At 36.2% G+C, this 19510-nt stretch overlaps 3 protein-coding genes across 13 annotated transcripts; all 3 read left to right on the plus strand.

The window, feature by feature from the left end:
* The first annotated feature begins 610 nt into the window (after nt 1-610).
* Nucleotides 611-2499, plus strand: LOC124174618 (syntaxin-17). Its single transcript, XM_046553914.1, has 5 exons — nt 611-982; nt 1103-1298; nt 1525-1736; nt 1825-2041; nt 2111-2499. Exons 1-5 carry the CDS (start codon nt 848-850, stop codon nt 2245-2247), a joined length of 897 nt encoding a protein of 298 aa, XP_046409870.1. The 5' UTR covers nt 611-847; the 3' UTR covers nt 2248-2499.
* A 142-nt stretch (nt 2500-2641) lies between these two features.
* Nucleotides 2642-9549, plus strand: LOC124174612 (motile sperm domain-containing protein 2). Its single transcript, XM_046553882.1, has 9 exons — nt 2642-3528; nt 4068-4214; nt 4428-4605; nt 4951-5317; nt 6211-6286; nt 6598-6704; nt 6878-7069; nt 7216-7356; nt 7461-9549. The coding sequence occupies exons 1-9, from the start codon at nt 3447-3449 to the stop codon at nt 7626-7628; spliced, it is 1458 nt and encodes a 485-aa protein (XP_046409838.1). The 5' UTR covers nt 2642-3446; the 3' UTR covers nt 7629-9549.
* Nucleotides 9550-10192: 643 nt separating this feature from the next.
* LOC124174608 (transcriptional repressor CTCFL) lies at nt 10193-18928 on the plus strand. Of its 11 annotated transcripts, none has more exons than XM_046553874.1 (14): nt 10193-10385; nt 11677-11853; nt 11983-12218; nt 12381-12739; nt 12858-13027; nt 14237-14373; nt 14750-14900; nt 15004-15145; nt 15251-15523; nt 16003-16053; nt 16150-16286; nt 16752-16894; nt 16996-17244; nt 17400-18928. In XM_046553874.1, the coding sequence occupies exons 2-14, from the start codon at nt 11724-11726 to the stop codon at nt 17457-17459; spliced, it is 2238 nt and encodes a 745-aa protein (XP_046409830.1). In that variant the 5' UTR covers nt 10193-10385; nt 11677-11723; the 3' UTR covers nt 17460-18928. The 11 variants fall into 11 exon arrangements, with proteins under 11 accessions (XP_046409830.1, XP_046409825.1, XP_046409834.1 ...); XM_046553869.1 differs by lacking the exon at nt 14237-14373 and adding an exon at nt 14049-14185 and having other exon boundaries at nt 10198-10490; XM_046553868.1 differs by lacking the exon at nt 14237-14373 and adding an exon at nt 14049-14185 and having other exon boundaries at nt 10199-10385.
* Nucleotides 18929-19510: the final 582 nt, after the last annotated feature.

Below are 19510 nucleotides of genomic sequence, written 5' to 3' on the forward strand. Positions count from 1 at the left end.
TACTGAGTTCTTGAGTAGCTCTGCCCAGCCCCCTGACACTCACCACTGCTCGCATACTAAAAAATTGTACGCGTTTTGTCCCCGTTTTTTAGTTCCTCTATGTAGAGCCAGTAGACTTCTGACACGCTCGCTGCCCTCGCTGACCGCGCGCAAGCTTGTCACACAACTACTAGCGTCACTAGTGGTGGAAATTGGTGGCAGAATCGAGGAACATCTTGCGAACCACTTTTAGCAGCGTGTGTCAAGGGGCTGGCTCTGCCTCCATCCTAGAGATTTTACTGATGCCAACTAGTTTCGGAACGCTTCTTTTGACTCGACAGGGGTGCCTAAAATCGAATAAAGCCCGCAATATTTTTAATGTCCTACCAGCATCAAAAGGTAGCTTTTTCTTCGCTAAAATTTAAAAACTAGTACATAACCTAAAAAATTGCACAAGGGAGAAGGGCCTTGACCTGTTCAGTTCGATATAGCGGTCTCTCTCTTTTATTAGTCTCTCTCTGTTGCCCATCTTAGCGACAGCAGCACCCCTATCGGATTTAACGCTAAGAATGTACTCCACTTTTATAGACCACGTTCCCAGTACAGCGTTCGGTCTCCTTCCGTCTAGTCTTCATGTCTTGGGGTGTACCTTGATACATACGCCAATGGAAAGAGAAATAACAAAGAAGAAAAACAACTTTCAGTGCGCCTGGTGCTAAAATCTGCAGTTTCAAGTAACTAGAAAGCAATAAAATCAAACCAACGAACTACGTCGTTTTGTGACTGAAAAGGATCAGCAATAAACAAGCGCTGTCAGACGATAATTTAGCAGCTAACGTGTTCTTGGGTTAAAACACGTAGGCAAACCATGTCGTTGCACAGTGAAACCGTAGGAAATAAGCAACCAATCAAACGGCTGGAAATACCAATTAGCAAATTCAATGACGTCGCAATACCACATCACTTAGGAATGCTCAGAAGACATAAGACTAATATCGCCAAGGTTGAATTTTTTTCATATATCGATAACCCAATCTCCCATCTGCCCGATATTTTGCTCATGAGAAGAAAAACGGCAGCTAACATGATCAGTAATCTTGATCATCATGGTCTTACGTTTTAGCTAAAACAAACCGGAGACTGGGACCGTATCTATAAAGAACAGACGAATGCTTCTCGTCTGGTCAAACAGCTTAAACAGTTGTTGTACGAAATGGATGTTCTGCGAGGCCAAGTACAAGACAGCGATATCGCTAAGTTCGATCAACTCACAGCATACTCTAGAGCAAGTACAATGAATGCCATCAAAGAATATTTGGGTAAGCATTGAATAATTTTCGCATTGTTCAAATTTTTTGGACATCTGCTGACTGAAAACTAAAAACTAAAAAGTAAAGCAGATATTGTAAGATGGAAATGATTAAATTCTAGCCATGTTATAAATAATTTGTTTATTCTTCCATACTATTAATAATGATAATAATAATAATAACAGCAATAATAATAATAATAACAACAACAATACTCAGTTATCAATAATTGCAGCGCTGGACCTCAATCTGCCTACAATGAACCGTTTGTCAACCAAAGATGAAGATGAGGCCACAAACCACCCATTTCAGGATGGCAATATCCAACTGCACGCAGAAGAGAAAGAATTGGAAAGGCAGCAGGCCTGTCTGCATGCTTGGAACTCTCTGCAGGATGATATGATACAGCTGCATCAATTGTTCGTAGACTTTAATCAACTTGTTCACGTGAGTTTAACTTTTGAGAAATTTGCTTCTATTACTGTTTGAAAATTCTTTCAAATAATATTTCAACGTTTTGTTGAAACTTTCACAGGATCAAAAAGAGTTTGTAAACAGAATAGAAGAAAATACTGAAGAGACTGAAGTAAATGTCACAGAAGGTACAAAGTTCCTAGAGAAAGCAGGAAAATACAAAACAGCGGCATACCCAATAGCTGGGGCTCTAATTGGAACCTGTCTTGGAGGTCCAGTTGGCTTAATCGCTGGTTTAAAATTTGGTGGTCTCACGGCGATTGGTTGTGGGTTGTTAGGTAAAAGTTATTCGTGTAATGAAGTCAATACCGTTACAAGTTGTAATATCGCTTTTGTTTTTCTAATAGGTTTTACTGGAGGAACGCTTTTGAAGAAAAAAACTATAAAATCAAGTACGGAAAGCCAAGCAGAAAACAGACTTGAACGTGTTCATGGTTCTGATTTGCCGTTAGAAAATATAAAAGCTAGCAATAAACAACTTTGACCATTACAAGTTAAACGCAAAAAGTGTAAGTTGCATTGCTCCATGATGTAGAGGTGGAGGAACGGTTAAAAAGCAAGTAGCACCGTAAAATCCGCACTAAAAATAAAAAGGATATGAATACGGAACGAATATATGGCTTGATAATAAGATAGCCTTCCTCAAAATGTACCTAACTGTGATCTAAATTGTAATTAACCATGTACAAATATTTTACTAATTGAATAAAATCACTCGCTATTTTATACATTCAAATTCAGGACTTTATGTATAACGTCCAATCGGAGTCTCATTAAAATAAGTAAATAATTCTACCTAATTAATTTTCGGAATGCGGTTCCTTAAAAGCTTTGACGTACAAATTATTCCCCGTACCTTCTGTCAAGGGGATGGTGGTGATGATGATCAAGACTTTTTTAATTCTGCGATCCAAGATAAATTCAATTTTCGCGGTTAACGGTGCAGGCTGTCAACCGTGACGACTGAAACAAGTGCCACTAGATGCTGCGACTCTACAGGTACAGTCGATTATGGAAACCACCAATTGAAACAACTGTGAACTTATTCAATTGTTAACCGTTAAGTTCAATCGTTGGTGCGTAGTTTGTTGTGTATATTTACGAAAAACCGACCTCGTGCTAGATCAGAGCCATTCGATGTGTCACATTGAATATATGTATTCATAGTCAATGAATTAAAATTGTTCCTTCTTTAAAAACTACCGCTCAATCTAGCAAATTGAAGACAGAATACTGTTTTAGGGGAGCTTTTTTCTTTTTCGTACAGTGTTTTTGCCTTTCTCCAATCCCCCCTCCCCCCTTCTCGTCATCCAATTTGTTTTATCATCTACACAGTTCGTGGTTATCTCGCCCACTCCGAGCGGCAAAGGTATGTTTGGGCCGAAGGGGGGGGAGGGAGTGAGATTGGATGGACTTTGACAGCAATTGCATATCGGCACAAGACGTAGACCGGGAGCGGCGTAAGATTTCGTTACGATAAATCAGTAATTTATCGCACGTTTCGCGGTCAATTTTAGCTGGTGAATTTGTCGCGTACAAACCACTGCTTGTGTTATTGTTTAACCACCTGCCGACGTCCCGAGACATTCGAAACTCACGATTGAAATATACGTGGATACAATTCGGTTACGCTTCGCAAAGTGTGCTTCGTGTGAGAAGAAAAGATTAATAAATTGATTAATCATGGAGGTGTCTGCTCAACTCATTACTGACCTCAGAAATAAATTTTTCAAGAAACTCGAGGCAGACGGCGCACCAGACCCTGGTAGGTAACCCCATTCTTTTTACTACCTTTGTTTTCCCCTTTAAGTTATCACAAACAAGGGGCAAAAGAAAACGGAATCATTAGCACTGGCAGCAATCATTAGCACTGGCAGCAATCATTAGCCTCTTAACCCTAGCACGATGTAAAAGGAACATACCTGTCGGAGCCAGTTTTTCAAGATCATAACTGAATTATAAACTTGCAATTACCATGAATGAACGAAGTTTTCACAGTTGACATTGATATCTAACTTAATTATTTGCAACATTCTGATAACTAGCTTTTCCAAATTAAATTGCAATACTTTCATCGCACTTGCTGAACTTTTTATCTGTCGGTTCTATGACTTTCCAGCTGATTGTGTCAGATTTATTTTTGAGGCCTACTTGAGGATTCCAAGCATGAAATACCTACCTTAAGACTATCCCCACCTTAGAGAGAAATGAAGAGTTTTCTCCTACAGTTTTCTAATTGAATATTCAGAAATTGGAATGCGAAGAATGCGACTGGAAGTTTATATTGCTGTTATATCATTCCAGATGGCTTCCATCCGGCTGATATTGCCAGAATACGAGATACGGATAACTGGCTGAAGAGGTTTTTACAACACAACGAACTGAACGTACAAGAAGCACTGAATATGCTTTGGGATTCGTGCGACTGGAGGAAAAAATTTGGTTGTAATGGTAATATAGGATTTTTTACAATGTCAGTGTATACTTCATATGTCGATCCTTTACTTTGACACCTTTCATTTACGTTGGTCAAGGATAATTAAACTCTGTAACAGAATCAGAATTATTATGCTGGCGCAAGACCAAAAAACTGATTGGAACTTTGATCGCACAGAGTGCTAACCTTGTAAGATTTCTACTAGCTGCAAATAATTACTGTTATAGACATCACTGAAAACAACGTTAGGAGGGATTATTTAGAGGAAGGAATCTTCTTTCCTCACAACAAAGATAAGGATGGGAAAACGCTGCTTATTTTTAAATCTAAACTACATTTCAAGGGCACTAAAGACTTTGGAGAATTACAACGATGCATCGTATACTGGTTCGAAAGATTGGAAAGGTAGAATATTTGAAGTTCTGTTCGTATCACAAGTATATAAACCGTGCCTCTGGTCGTCGGCGTTTTGCTGATTGTGTTCCCCGTTCCATATCACCTGACAAATTTATTAATAAATGCAGAAACGGTGTTATGTTTCATTTATTTGCAGTTATGGTCGAAAATATCATATTTCCAACTTGTTAATCGTACGATAATGTTTCTTTAACTGAGCAATTCATAAATTGAAGAACATGGGGTACAAGTGATAAATAGAATATTCGCGATTACAAATGTTCTTTTTGTCCACAAATTAATAACTTAAGGATAGAAATCGGTACAGACAGTTTCCATTATTTTATGTTATAGACAAGACAAAGGAACCCAAATATCTGTGTTCTTTGATATGGCGGACACTGGTCTTTCGAATCTAGACATGGAGTTCACCAAGTACTTGATAGGTCTTTTTAAAACCTATTATCCGAATTTTCTCAACTACATAATCATCTATGAGATGCCTTGGGTCCTAAACACCGCTTTTAAAATAATAAAGTCCTGGCTGCCGGCGAAGGCAATTCAGAAAATCAAATTTGTCAACAAATCGACTCTGAAGGAATATGTGGATGCAGATAACGCTCTGTCTGCATGGGGAGGAAATGATGATTATTCTTTCACATTCGTCCCCGAGGAACGAGCAACAACCACGTCAAATAATGGCAAACTGGAGAACAAGAAGGTATGAAGTACTTCTCAATGTCAATTCGAATTCGCGAAAATTTTCGCAAAATAAGCTGCATAAAATCTACAAAGTCTAAAGAAATTTGAATGGAAATTATTCGTTCAGGGCTGTTATATTTTAATGGAACTCAGATATATGTTTGAAAAGCAGAGGATATGTTAATAAAAATGAATTTTTTATTTGAATAAATGATTAAAGGTTCTGTTTCTCACCTGTACAAACATTCATTTTGAAAATAGTTTCACTCGTCGGTACTTTGACATATCACTAATTGGTTCCTGAAATTGATGGAATTGACAATATCTTGTGCGCACTTTAATTAGGTCCTTTTATCAAGCTGTCTGATATGTCAGTAGGGTCTTCGACCTAGATTGCCTATATTGATGGAAACCCCACTACCCTCTTCCCCCACTCAACCTAATTGTGGCATTTTGCTGAAAGGTCAGATTCGAGCGTGAACTATTCACGGTTACTAGTGACTCAGCAGTGGCTGAGTTTACCTTGCACTCAGTCCGTCTACCCTGCTTGTCAAATTGACAAGTATACCATTTATACCACCACTTTTTATCGCCGAGTTGCTTGTGTCATACATAGATTCATTCGTCTTTGGACATGGAACAAACTCCAAAGGTATCAACGGCCAGTTATGTAACACTAAACTTGGTCTTTTGCATCCTGCTGAATAAGAGTCTAGCATCACATATTCATAGATTTGTAATCTTATTACTTTACGTCATAAATTTTTTTAATCTGAATATACGTACCTTTTTTTTACAACTATGATGGTGGCAGTATAACACTTATTAAAAAATGTTTCAATAGCCTCGCTACTATTTTCAATCTATACTCGTTACTTTATGTCCCTTCATAACTGATAGATATTTTTTCAGGTTCACTTTGTCGATGGATCACCAATGACTGAACAGGGACCTAGCGGATTTGGGGATCACGAAAATGAAGAATCTTGTAAGTAAATTCAGATCATATTTAACAATATTATGACTGTTTAAAAAAGCAGCAGGATATACGTATACATTGCTGCCCAGTAAAGTTGAAAATATTTTTAATTATACAAAAAGTCTCATTTAATTCTGTGAAATCAAATGAAGTAAATTATGTTTTGCAACTTATAAATGTGTTGGCAAATTTAAAACGCTGACGTAGCCTGGAGATATGCTTGTCATGCGTGATACTAGAATTGTGAAATTCAAATGAATACAAGTACAACAAATCAATGATATTTTTTAAATTCATGTGGATAATATTCATTTTTACAGTATTATCTATCGATTCTGAAGTAATAACGTTTAAGAAGGAAAAAAATGAATACTCTGGAACAATAACATTCAAAAACATTACCTCGGATAAATGCATTTCATACAAGGTAATATCATGCAATTAGCAATTTATTTTCGTTGATTAATAAACTAATCTTTACATATTTAGTCTAATTTTCCAAATTTTATTTATTTATTTTAAACGATTTACAAATTAGTATTCGTCAATTTTAATTTAAAAAAATTGATCGATAAAACTGTTGTGAATTTTTTATTTCAGATCAAGACAACATCCCCAGATAAATTCAGAGTTCGCCCTAGCATGGGAGTTTTACAACCTGCGCAAATTGCTCAGGTGACCGTAATGTTGCAGCCCGGTTATGCGTTGCATGGACTTCCTCGCAACGATAAATTTCTAGTCATGTGTTTACCGATGAAAGATTTGAACGCCTCTATACCAGATCTTTGGAAGGTATTAATATAAGCTCACCAAAATATAATGTCTCAAGTTTTTAGAGTATTAATCATTTTCTTCTCAGCTTTTATTGAAAATTTTTCAATTTTCTCCCATTACTTTGAGTCTCATCAATAATTATATGATCATTTATTCTCTTACAGACTTCGGGAAAAAGTGCACAGCAACATAGATTGAGATGCGCAGGTCTGGGTTCAGAAAATGGAGACACTTCAAAATCGAATTTTTTTGCAAACAATTCGGGTTCGAGTGGTGATAGATCTTTGGATAGACTGTTTTCAAAGGTGAGAACAATCGGGATATAAATTTAACCATTCTTCACGAACCTAAAACATCTTTATTTTACTGTTCAGATTTATGAATATCTTTTCTTGTTTTCTATTTCTAGGTATCGCAGTTAGAAGACTGTCAAAATAAACTCCATGGAGATTTAGTATTCTCAAGAAGATTACAGTTGATATCAATTGCCCTAACCGTTCTCATGGCAATAGGGATCATCTACATTTTGAGATCGGATATTAGAAACGCAGCTGAACAGGTGTGTTATCACCGATAACATGGACAGTATGTAAAATTGAAATGGAACGAAATAACAATACCTGAATCTAACAAATGAGTAAGCATTATTTTCGTGGGTGCTGTTAACACGCTAGGTATACACGGCCATACGACAACTTAATTCATTTGTTACATCCATAGTTTGACATAGTTCATCTCTTGATTAAAATTGTCAACTTGAAATTCGTGCCTAAAAGAAACTTAGCGTAGCCAAATTATTGTAATTTTTGCTGAAAGTTTAGTTGAGTGGGCTGAGTTGTCGCAATGATCTCTGAGCAAGCCCAATTCATCCAAGTTTAGATTACGATGTAAATGTTATGGTATCTTAGATGTGCAACTGTGTCCGACCCAAGGAGTTTGATTATTGCCATTTCTTACATAACATTCCGCAGCTACGTGCTAAACTAACTTTCATTCGTAAAAATATGACGTAACACATGCATGTCATACATACTCGTAAGACGACCATTCTTACTATTACTACGTAAATTTATTGAATATACTGTAAAAAGAATACGGGAAGAAAAAAATTTAAAACCGAGCGAGTATTTGTGTATGCTATTCATATTATGATTTGTCCAAATTATTTTAGCTTTTAGCACCATTAGAATAATATTGAATTTCATATCTATTTTTCATTGGGTTTGTTATCTATATTCAGTCTTAGAACTACTTCGTTTTAGAAATTCAATAAAATTTTATTTAGAAAGTGTTCGACTATTATGTTTTTCATATTTTGCGCACAACTGAAATGCAATTTCGCACTCGTACATGCGTTAATTAAAAATCAACTCAACTTCGTCAAAAATTTACGATACGTTTTGTAATATGAGAAATGACTGTAACTTCACTAAATCAAACTAACTAAGTGAGAGAACCTTTTCATACATATGATTAACGTAATAATAATACTAATTAAAAAAAGAAAAAAAAAAAACACATGAAAGATGTACAACTCATTAAACGTGCTATTTAAGCTTGAAATTTTCATTACACATATTTTTATAAGCTTTTTTATATACTACCTATGTAACTTGATGTATGCTACCATTGTATTAATTCAAAATGCGTGTTTCTATACGCTATTGTCACATAACTCATAACATTGTAGGCAATTTGATTTTTGAAAAAGTATGTGATTATATTTTGGATATTTTGTTTTTTGTTTCTGTTTTGTATATCTGTCCATCTATATAACATCACATAAAGTTACTCATTTACGATATTTTCTGATTTTTAATTTTATGTCTTCAAATACCGAGTTACGTTTTACACATTTACTTTTTATCATTTATGTAAACCTCTCCTTATATAATACCTGTACTTATACCTAATCAAACGTTATGACTTCCGTAATATGCAGTAACTATTGATGAGATTTGAATCATTTTTTCGTTTCTAACTCTCCCGCCTTAGAGCAGTATGAAAAAAACGAAATACTCAATAATAAGGAAAACTTTTGGATTGTAAGTGACAAACCGTTTCTATCATACTGATCTACATCTCTCTCTCTCTCTCTCTCTCTTTCTATCGTCATACCTACTAAGCTTGTGAAGTTGCTTTGTTTCTTCATCATTTTATTTACATCTCGTAATTATACTGCTATGAATAATTTCAGTACAAATTAAATAGAAAAAATTTTTTAGTAATATACGTAATTGTATTTTTCAATTCTGTGTCTAGGCTGCAATATAAATAATATACGTATAAATATTATTATTTATGCTGTGTATCGGAGTATTAGAATAATCTGTATTAAATAATGTTACACCATGCGACCTAAAATGTATCAAAGAAGAAGAATCGGGAAAAGATTAAACAGAAAACCGTTGATATCATTTATTTTATGTTCGGTCTAGAGTACCACCAAAATATATACATATAGAAAAAAAAAAAATATATATCCAAATGTTACGTAACATGAAACGTGTTTCAATCGTTTATTCCTTTGTATCTCCACCCCGTGCCGATCAACGAACATGACCAGATGAATAAACGATTTAATACATTTACGTAGCAGTATGCGTAGAATTTTTTGTCTGCTAAGTGTTCAATTAATTTTACTCTTCATGCAAAATATACGTCGGAAATAAAAATGCTCAAATCGGGTATGTAAATTAGAACGAAATTAATTTAACGTTTTTCAGCAATCGTATGGGTATGAGAATTTCATAAATAATTATTTATTTACAAATGGCCGTGTCCCCACTCCACAACAAGATCGTGCGTCATCTTTTTCCCCTTAATTTCCCGCCCAAATTTCGTGTTGGCGTCAATCGGATGTGTGTACATACTTATACAGTATAATATGACGCGTAGATTTTTTAAAAATTTTGTCGGGTAAATAAAAGTGAAAATCGCGTTGAGTAGTATTGGGAGACGGAGCATGGCAGCGTTATCGCGAAATACATAATATTGTATCGGCAAAGCGAGCGGATCATGCGTCGGTTAGAAGTAGCAAGCCGGGAGAGGAGCCGTACGATAAGTGTGCAGAATTCTGGTTAGCCAGTCGTCCAGTTTGGGGGCAAATGCATTCGAACCACTGCGCATGTTCGGTCGCGCAGCATTTGAACTTTCGTAGTCGATTGTCGCCATATTGGCTTGTAGCTCTTACACAACGCCCTCACACGAATAATTCCGAGTTAAAAGGTAAGCGAATATTATCGGGAATAACGATTTGGAAGTGCAGTGTTAATGTGATAATCCGCGTACTAAGTGAGCGTGTGAAACTCCGTGCGGCATCGAACTATTCACGGTGAGTAGAACCCCGCAGTATTACGGTAAATGCTTCGGTCCGTTGTGGCGGAGGACGGAACGCATCCTCCTAGCTGCGCCCTCCATATTGATGACAGCGCCGACGGTGATAATTTTCTGAAATTTTTGCCGTTAATGCCCCCTGTGTCCTGAAATCCAAAGCATGATATTGTCTTAAAAGCTATCCGGCAGAATGCGCGATTTCTTATCCAACCTGCGGCCTCCCGCTGAAAGAGGATCGAAGAATTTTTTCATCGCTAACCCAATCCTGACCCTCTCCTCGCCCCGACGCCTATCGCCTACGATAATGCCGCTCTGCCCATGGCGTCCGAGTCATGCCTGCTCGCCTGTCTGACGTCCCGTTCTCTGCCTTTCCTCCTATCGCCACGCTATGCTCTTAACTACTCGCCGTTCCTCCTTTACCGCACCGATTTTCCTTTGGCCGATGCTTGACGCCGCTCGGCGTTCTCGGCTTCGCTGATCATCTGGAGCATCTATCGGTCGGAATACGGGTGTCCGAACGAATATGTCGAGGCCCCGCGTAATCGGCACGTTGTTGCGTTGCTGCGTGTGCGTATATCCGTTCCGTATTCGGTGGAATGAAATTTTTTCTTTCCCCTCTCTCTCTATTGATTTTTCCCCATCAACCCACGAATTCCCCAAATTACAACATCATGCAGCTCACAACGCTGGCCCAGAATATTTTCACCCTAACAATGTAGGAACGTGGTGTCACGTTGCCGTTGATACGCAAATTTACCTGATTTGATACATGTTTTATTCTTCACTGCTGCTGATTCCTTACGGAATTTTTTCCTCGTCACTTTGTATTTTCGCTGCAGTGAATTTTGGTTCAGGATAAAACGTAACTATAGCTCCTGATGATTTCTTCGGACTTTGAGATCGTATATGGATGTGAAAGTTAGTCCCAACATACAACACATAGCATGAAAACGCACTGCATATTTGACACGTTTGTCCATTGATAACAGCAGATAAACATTGTAGCTGTACACACAGTAACAACTCAGGGTTGAAAAACATGCACATGTTGTGTTGGAAAATAAATTGTTCGTTCTTTTTTAAGCCATGCCAAAATAAATTACATTCCATTAATCCATTGGTGGAATTAAAAACGAAATACTGCGCAGCACTGTTCTCTGGTAATCCATTCAGAAGATGAATTGGCGGTACTTAATACGGGTTAGCCAAGACATTTGAAGTAATCTACCGACAGATTCATAGAAAGCATATTAAAATCAAATAAAATGAACTTCTCAATTGTGTTGCAGGTGAAGAATATTGAGGACCGAGGAGCACTAGCGTATGGTTACACACGATGTCCGGTAACGTAGCTGCGATTAAGTTGGAAGAGGGGCAAGAGTCTGTCACGGAGATACAGACGTACCTCGAGACATTCAACAAAGAAATTGAGGGAGGCCAGGGGGAACAGCTTCAGCATGTACAACGTGAGCACAGCTATAAGCCTAATTTTCCCTGCTTCGGTTCAAGTTCAAATTGAAAATTTCACCAAGATTTATCCATCGCTGAATTTCTTTCTTTCGATACGATCACCTGAGAATTTTGATTTCTGATAGTGCAACAAGTTGAGGGTCTCACCGGTGGGGACGACGGTGGCACCTACTTTGTCGATCAATCTGGCCAGTACTATTATCAAGCCAGTAGCGACGACCCACCAGTTATGACTCAAGTACAAATTCAAGAAGCAGACGATGGGGAAGGTCAGAACGACGGCGAAGATGGTCAGGATGAACAGTACCACGAAATAGAAGAGCTTGAGAATGTGCAGAGTGGAGAGAATGCGAGTAAACAGGTTCGTCAGATTTCAGGCTTGAAATAAAAGGTTGAAAACTTCGTCAACTAGATGGAATAGAAACGGAATTACTATATGACCACTCATGATTACTTTTCAGACAACTGTAATCGATTTCATAATTCCATCTGCAAGAACTCAACACTTTTATTCTTTTATCAGGGTACAGTATCCACGAATGGAAATAGCCAAGTGGTTATTAACTCTGGTGACGCGTATCAAACAGTGACAATTGTGCCGTCAGATACAAACCCAGGTGAAGTTAGCTACGTGTTAATCGTGCAGCAGCCTGAATCTGAGGAAAAAGATGGTCGAACGGAAGACGTGGAAGTGGGCGAAGGTGAGGAAGGGGAACAAGATTTAACTGTTTATGACTTTGAGGACAATGAGGACAACGACGCACCTGTTGAGTCCGAAGCTGAAGATGATAAGACAAAAATAATCAAATTCATCCCTAAGAAATCACAGACCGTGACACAGGCTCACATGTGTAACTACTGCAATTACACAAGTCCCAAGCGGTGAGAAATATTCATAATTTCTCTACTTAATCTGCATATCGTTTAATGTTGAACCACTTTAGTCGGTTTGCTATCGTTTCATATCCGCCACATGATACTAAGCCTATTTTATAAACAGATATCTCTTATCTCGCCACATGAAATCTCACTCCGAGGAAAGACCACATAAATGTAGCGTTTGTGAAAGAGGCTTTAAGACTTTGGCTTCCCTGCAGAACCACGTTAACACACATACGGGAACAAAACCTCATCACTGCAAGTTCTGCGACAGCGCTTTCACTACGTCTGGTATGATATATTTTTATAAATTTTATCATGTCTTCTTGCAAATTTGTCATGAACTGGTACAACATTTCATCTTCTTGCAATAATAATTGGTAATACTAGAATCGACATCAGTTGAATCATTTTAGAAAATTGTATGCATGTTTCTAAAGCAGTCCCTGCCTGTTTGACCGTCATATCTAACTTACGATGCGTTGAGGTTTATCAGCAAAAAGTGTTTATTATTTCGTAGTATTCGAAAAGAGTTTAAATATTACACAATTGAAGTCAAAATTCATGAAAACAAAGGTCTGATCTGGATCGAAACGAAGTGAAATGTTCATACTGTGTACCATGAATTGTATCTGCTCTTTGTATACTTTGTAAATGTTGTTATGCTTGTGAATTTGTGTGTATATCTGCATGCGTTGTGTGTACCGACATGTTTTTTTTTTTCTGGAGGCCTTGGACAGTTTTGGTAATCACATTTTGCTTAACACTTCTTATCCCTGTCATGCCATTCTAATGAAGCCGTGTAATAAAATGTCTCACAATATCTTTTCTTTTTTTTACTTTTTATAACTTCGCCAGTTCTATTTTTCTTCCTGAACATCAACTTTGAGAAATATTGTGGTTACTAAATTACAAAACCTTATAATTTTCTAGATTAATTCGACAAAACATCCTTACTTGTTGCCAGCTGTACGTGGCTTGAAAAGTTCAATTCTATTCACAGTAACCATATGTGCTTATATAATATAGATCCCAACTCCTCGTGCATGTCAATCACCAGATACTTTGCTTTCGAGGTCCATTCCACGCTTTGAAATAAAAAAACCATATTGTCGTTGTAGAAACTTGTACTGATAACACTTAGAAATACATCCCAGTGCGCAAAATCAGCACGTGGCTTATATCGTACTGTGCTTAAACTACCATCTTTCTAGTCTTATTCCCATTCTTGTATAAAATAATTTGAATGTGAAATAAAAAAGCCGTGAGTAAGACTGGCGATTATAGTGTGGGTCTCTATCTTTGGTTGCAGGTGAACTTGTAAGACATGTTCGGTACAGACATACCCATGAAAAGCCGCACAAATGTCATGAGTGTGATTACGCCTCGGTTGAGTTGTCCAAACTTAAACGACACATTAGGTGCCACACTGGAGAACGTCCCTATCAGGTACGTCCCTTTATTACTTTATACAATTTTCTTTTTCTTTTCATTATTCAGGGGAACTGGTTCGTCACACTCGGTACATGCACACGCGCGACAAACCCCACAAATGTACCATTTGCGATTACGCTAGTGTTGAGAAGAACAAACTGCATCATCACATGCGCATTCACACGGGAGAACGTCCATACGAGGTTTTTCATCCTATAACGTTCTTTACCTCACAGTTCACCTAGTCTAATGAATGAAAAACGGATTTCTTTGCCTTTCTTTCAAGAATAAGATGGTCGAAAAGATCCTTCCTTATCACGGATTTGTGGGATGGCTTACGTATTTATTGAAAAAATTTCAAAAATTCTAGCCAAATTTTACCAACTTAAGTTGCTTTTCTGCATAAAATATAAATTATTAACAAAACTTATCTGCTTCATGCAAAACACTTTGTTCACATTGCAATTTACATAATTGAATTAGCAATTCAAAAATATATTGTACCAGCAATTTTGAATATATTCCTGTAAATAATGATAGATCTTCATTGTTTTCATTCATATATTTTTCTTGATATAGTGTCCACATTGTACGTATGCAAGTCCAGACACCTTCAAGCTGAAACGTCATTTGCGCATTCATACGGGCGAAAAACCATATGAATGTGATATCTGCCAAGCAAGATTTACACAGTCTAACAGTTTAAAGGCTCACAAGCTAGTTCACAACGGTGAGTGGAAAAAAAATTCTTGAACCTGTTACCTTCTTCTTTTTTTTCTGTTTTCGTCTGCGACTGAGCGTTATTTAATCAGCTGTCACTTTTTCGTATTCAGTTGGAGATAAACCCGTATTTCAATGTGAATTATGCCCAACAACGTGCGGAAGAAAAACTGACCTCAGAATTCACGTTCAAAAGTTACACACTTCTGATAAGCCGTTGAAATGCAAGAGATGTGGCAAGACATTCCCTGACAGGTGAGAATCTGATGTGTTATGACAAATCTTAATATAATCGACGGCTACTTCACTTCTTGGTACTTGATACTCAATGATGACATAAATCGCGGATTTATGTTACAGGTATAGTTACAAACTTCACAATAAAACGCATGAAGGTGAGAAATGTTACAAGTGCGACCTCTGCCCGTACGCTTCAATATCAGCTCGTCACCTTGAGAGTCACATGCTCATTCATACGGATCAAAAACCATATCAGTGTGATCATTGCTATCAATCATTTAGGCAAAAACAATTGCTTAAACGCCACTGTAATCTATACCACAATCCTTCCTACGTACCGCCACCACCTCAAGAGAAGACACATCAATGTCCAGAGTGCGAAAGACCGTTCAGGTATAAAATTGTTATTAATCATGCGTATATACATCTATTTTATTCTCGATTGTTAAATAAAATCATCGATACTAAACTAATTCGTCATTCTAAATTCAAAAGAACTTTTAGAATGCGGATGGTTATCGTTTTTCAATCGAGAATTAGAATGTTTACAAATCTCATTATAAATTATTAACCAACTAAAAATAATATGGCAACTGCGACTGAAGCGTGGTTGTAATAAATCTCGAATATCTTACAATTAAATACTGTTAAAATGAGTATGTGATCAATTGTTTGAAACGAATTATTAATTTTTTTCTTTACAATTAATAACATTGTTAGTCAGTAGTTAATTGACCCCTTCACTATTGCAAAACAAAAAAAAAAGCTATGAATATAGAAAGAATGAACAAATAAAAACAATGTCAAATGTCAGAGTCGTAAGTGTAGAAATTATTACGATGAAAATGTATTTGTATTTTTCTGATCAACAGCTGCAACCCGGTTATGGGTTGGAAAGTGTCTTGTTCTGGTGCTAAATACAGGTGAATATTTGCTGATAGCGAAGGGGTTCAAAGAAGTCGAATGCAATCTGATAGAATGTTAGTAGATGAATAAATCAATGTTTGATATTTGAATAGGCACAAAGGAAACCTCATACGACACATGGCTGTACATGATCCTGAATCGTCCCTTCAAGAAAAACAACTGGCCCTTAAAATTGGACGTCAAAAGAAGATACAAATCATTGATGGCCAAAGGGTTGAAGTTATGACTGGTAAGTCGAAGTTTTTGAACCGGTAATTTGATTCATTTTACTATTCAGCCGGTTTCACACAAATGGATAAATTTCGTTAATTTCCACCCAAACTTTCTTTGAAGTATGTTGGCACAAGTTATCATTCTTCAGAACTACATTGCGTTGTTTTTAAGAGAACGGTGTCATTATGTAACTCCTTACCTTCTAAATCTGCTGTTTCTAATCTGATACCAAATTCAAGAAATTTAAACGTTGAGAAATGTTCTTAAAAGTTGTCCATACGATGAGAATTTTAATCTTAGACTAGAAATGGCTGATTTAAGGAGTGTGACATCGAAAAATGTAGACCCATTTTCTCAACACTTCAACTATTCCGATTGCGTGTGGGGTGTGGATTCTCTACACTAAGATTATTTTCGCAAGGATGCTTACGATATGATGAAGATCATTGACTAATCTCCATGTGTTGTGTTGCCGTGGCAGGAGACTTAGCTTCTAAACTTAAAGGTTACGATGACGAAGATGAAGAAGACGAGGATGAGATGATGGCCGTCGAAGGAAGCGACGGGCAGCAATATGTCGTCTTGGAAGTGATCCAGTTAGCAGATAATCAAGGAACTGATCAGGTATATTATTGATTGAATTGAAACAAACTTGAAATGAAATACCTGTTTCTGAAAATAATTTATACGTTTGTATAATTAATTACTTTCTTTCCTCCTAACAGATGGCTGTTGTTGCTAGCGAAGATGGAGATTTGGTGATGCAAGATCCTTTGAGTCAGGATGAAGTAGTGGGTGGAACGGAAGAAGGTGAGGAGGAAGAAGAAGAGGAAGTAGAAGAACATCAAGAAACCATCGAATTGAAACTAGAAGATAGTACCCATAATACCAGAAAATCAACACGATTGTCCGAATCATCGCAAAACGATCCAAAGCTACAAAAAGACATGGAAACCTGCTTCGGTTTTGACGAGGTAAATTGACTAACTATTTCAGTTCAATGCCGCGTGAAAAAACGAAATAAATTGAATTCTTAATTTCTGAGTGACAACTTCATACTCACATTAATTGTGATCCGTTGTTTTCCCTAAATGATAATAATTTTTCACTATTTTTTCCTCGTACATAGGAAGAGGAAGAGGACGAGGAAGACGATAGCAATATTCATCTATTACAGACAATATCGTAATAAAGAAACACCGGGGGTAATGTACCTATACATAGCTACCTACCTACTTAATAGTCAAATATTTTTCTCTTCAAATATGTTACATATAACTATACATAAGTGATAAGCAGTGACATTGCAGAGACTGTGTGAACAGATTAGATCATACACCCACAGATAAACACCCATATTATAATAATTTATAGATATGTAGTAATTTTAAGCTTTTACATTGGATAATAATTGTAATGATGACCTTATTATTAATGTTGTTATTATTTTTATTATGAAATATGAGGTACTACTTAGGTTATGCAACAATTGTAATATGTAAAGCGAGCGCGGCGAAAATGATGTTGGAACATATTTACATCGTGCTCAGTAATTCTTTTAAAGTGGATAGCAAGAAGTTAGATTTACAGTTAAATTGAATACATGTTAGCGGTACGATATACGGTATAATAGTTTGAAATTTGTTATTTCAAAACACAGGTGATTTGATGGTATTGAAAAGTGTTATATGTAAGCATTATCATCCACCATACATTGAAATTACCAATTTCATCTTGGGTACAAAAATGAAGACTCGTCGAAAATTTGACGAACTTACAAAATTGAAACCAGTTCAATGCGCTTTGTAAATAAGTGCTTATTATGATTATGTTACCTATATTTCAAGTAAGATTTGGGCCGATAGATATACATAAAGTACATTAAATATACAAACAAAACTTGGACAAGATATATTCTGATTCAATGGTGTATCATGTGTCTACTGGCACGATTACGTAATTGGGTTTATCTGATATCGCGACAAACGTAATTTCCAATTTTCAATGCACTCACAAAAAATTTTAGATTTTCTGAATGGTCTAATATTAATTAAAACGACGATGAAATAATGGCAATGTGTTATCAAAGTAAGACAATCGATTTCCTGGTATTCACAAACGTTATCATAGAACGTACTCTATTTTTTCAGTCGTGGAAACATTATTTGAATGTTCTTCACTGTTATCTGTATCATTTTTCTGCCGAGGCTGCATCTGATATTACCACTTTCTTGTGACTAAGATGAAGTTATACCGCACAATATTTATCATATCAGGGATCACCTGACTCGCCATTACATCTACAGATTCTGTTTCATTTTTTTTCCCTTGAACCGAGTTTTAATTTTTAGGACTTCGTTCCAGGTTAAATAAGAATAAGTTCTAAACTTTCGGTACAGTGTAAGATAAGATAAACTCAATTTATTCATATGTACAGAAACAAAATATTCAAGAAAAGGGAAAAAAAAATTTAATAAGAACAAACCCATAAACAATGTAATAACTATAGTGAATCGTAAGTAATCAGGTAGAAAACCAATTTTGTTCGATGCACGAATGTTTAGTTCATATTTGTGTTTAGATAGCACGATTTTTTCACATGCAAATTAACCTAGTGTTAAAGAAATCAAAAAAAAGAATAAAAGAATATTATATTAATTCATTAAAGTTATTGCGACGGATAAAAGTATCTGATAATATTATTATCCGATCTTTTTACGTGTCGTAATTATTAATTTATGTATTTCTTCTATACTTACTATCAATAATATTATTATCAACTCGGTACAGGTTTAACAGAATCATTCATTGCCGGACGATGTAAATGTTACTTGTTCTTCTGCTCGTTACTAACAACTTATAATGTTACAAGTAGCGTGGGGAATGAAAAAACAAAATAAGATTAAAACTGATCGACACAACGCAAAAGCAAAACAAACTATGTAAAAAGTATGTACGAGTTTTTCTTACAATTATAGTAATTGTACATAATTTAGATGACTTATTATTATTACTATTAAGATAATTATTATTGTATTCTGGTGTCACAAAATTGTACACACTTTCTTACGTTTATTCCAAAGAGAAGTGTAGTGATTTCTCAACAATACATGTTAACTAATCAATAACTGCCTGAATGATTTTGCCATTCCAATGAAAAGGCTAAGTAAATGAATGTTAAAATTGTTCATAATATTGTTCGGGTACTTTTCAATTTTCAACGCCGAAACGAAATCCAAA

This window comes from Neodiprion fabricii, chromosome 2 (assembly GCF_021155785.1).
Source record: "Neodiprion fabricii isolate iyNeoFabr1 chromosome 2, iyNeoFabr1.1, whole genome shotgun sequence".
In the NCBI taxonomy this organism is placed as follows: Eukaryota; Metazoa; Arthropoda; class Insecta; order Hymenoptera; family Diprionidae; genus Neodiprion; species Neodiprion fabricii.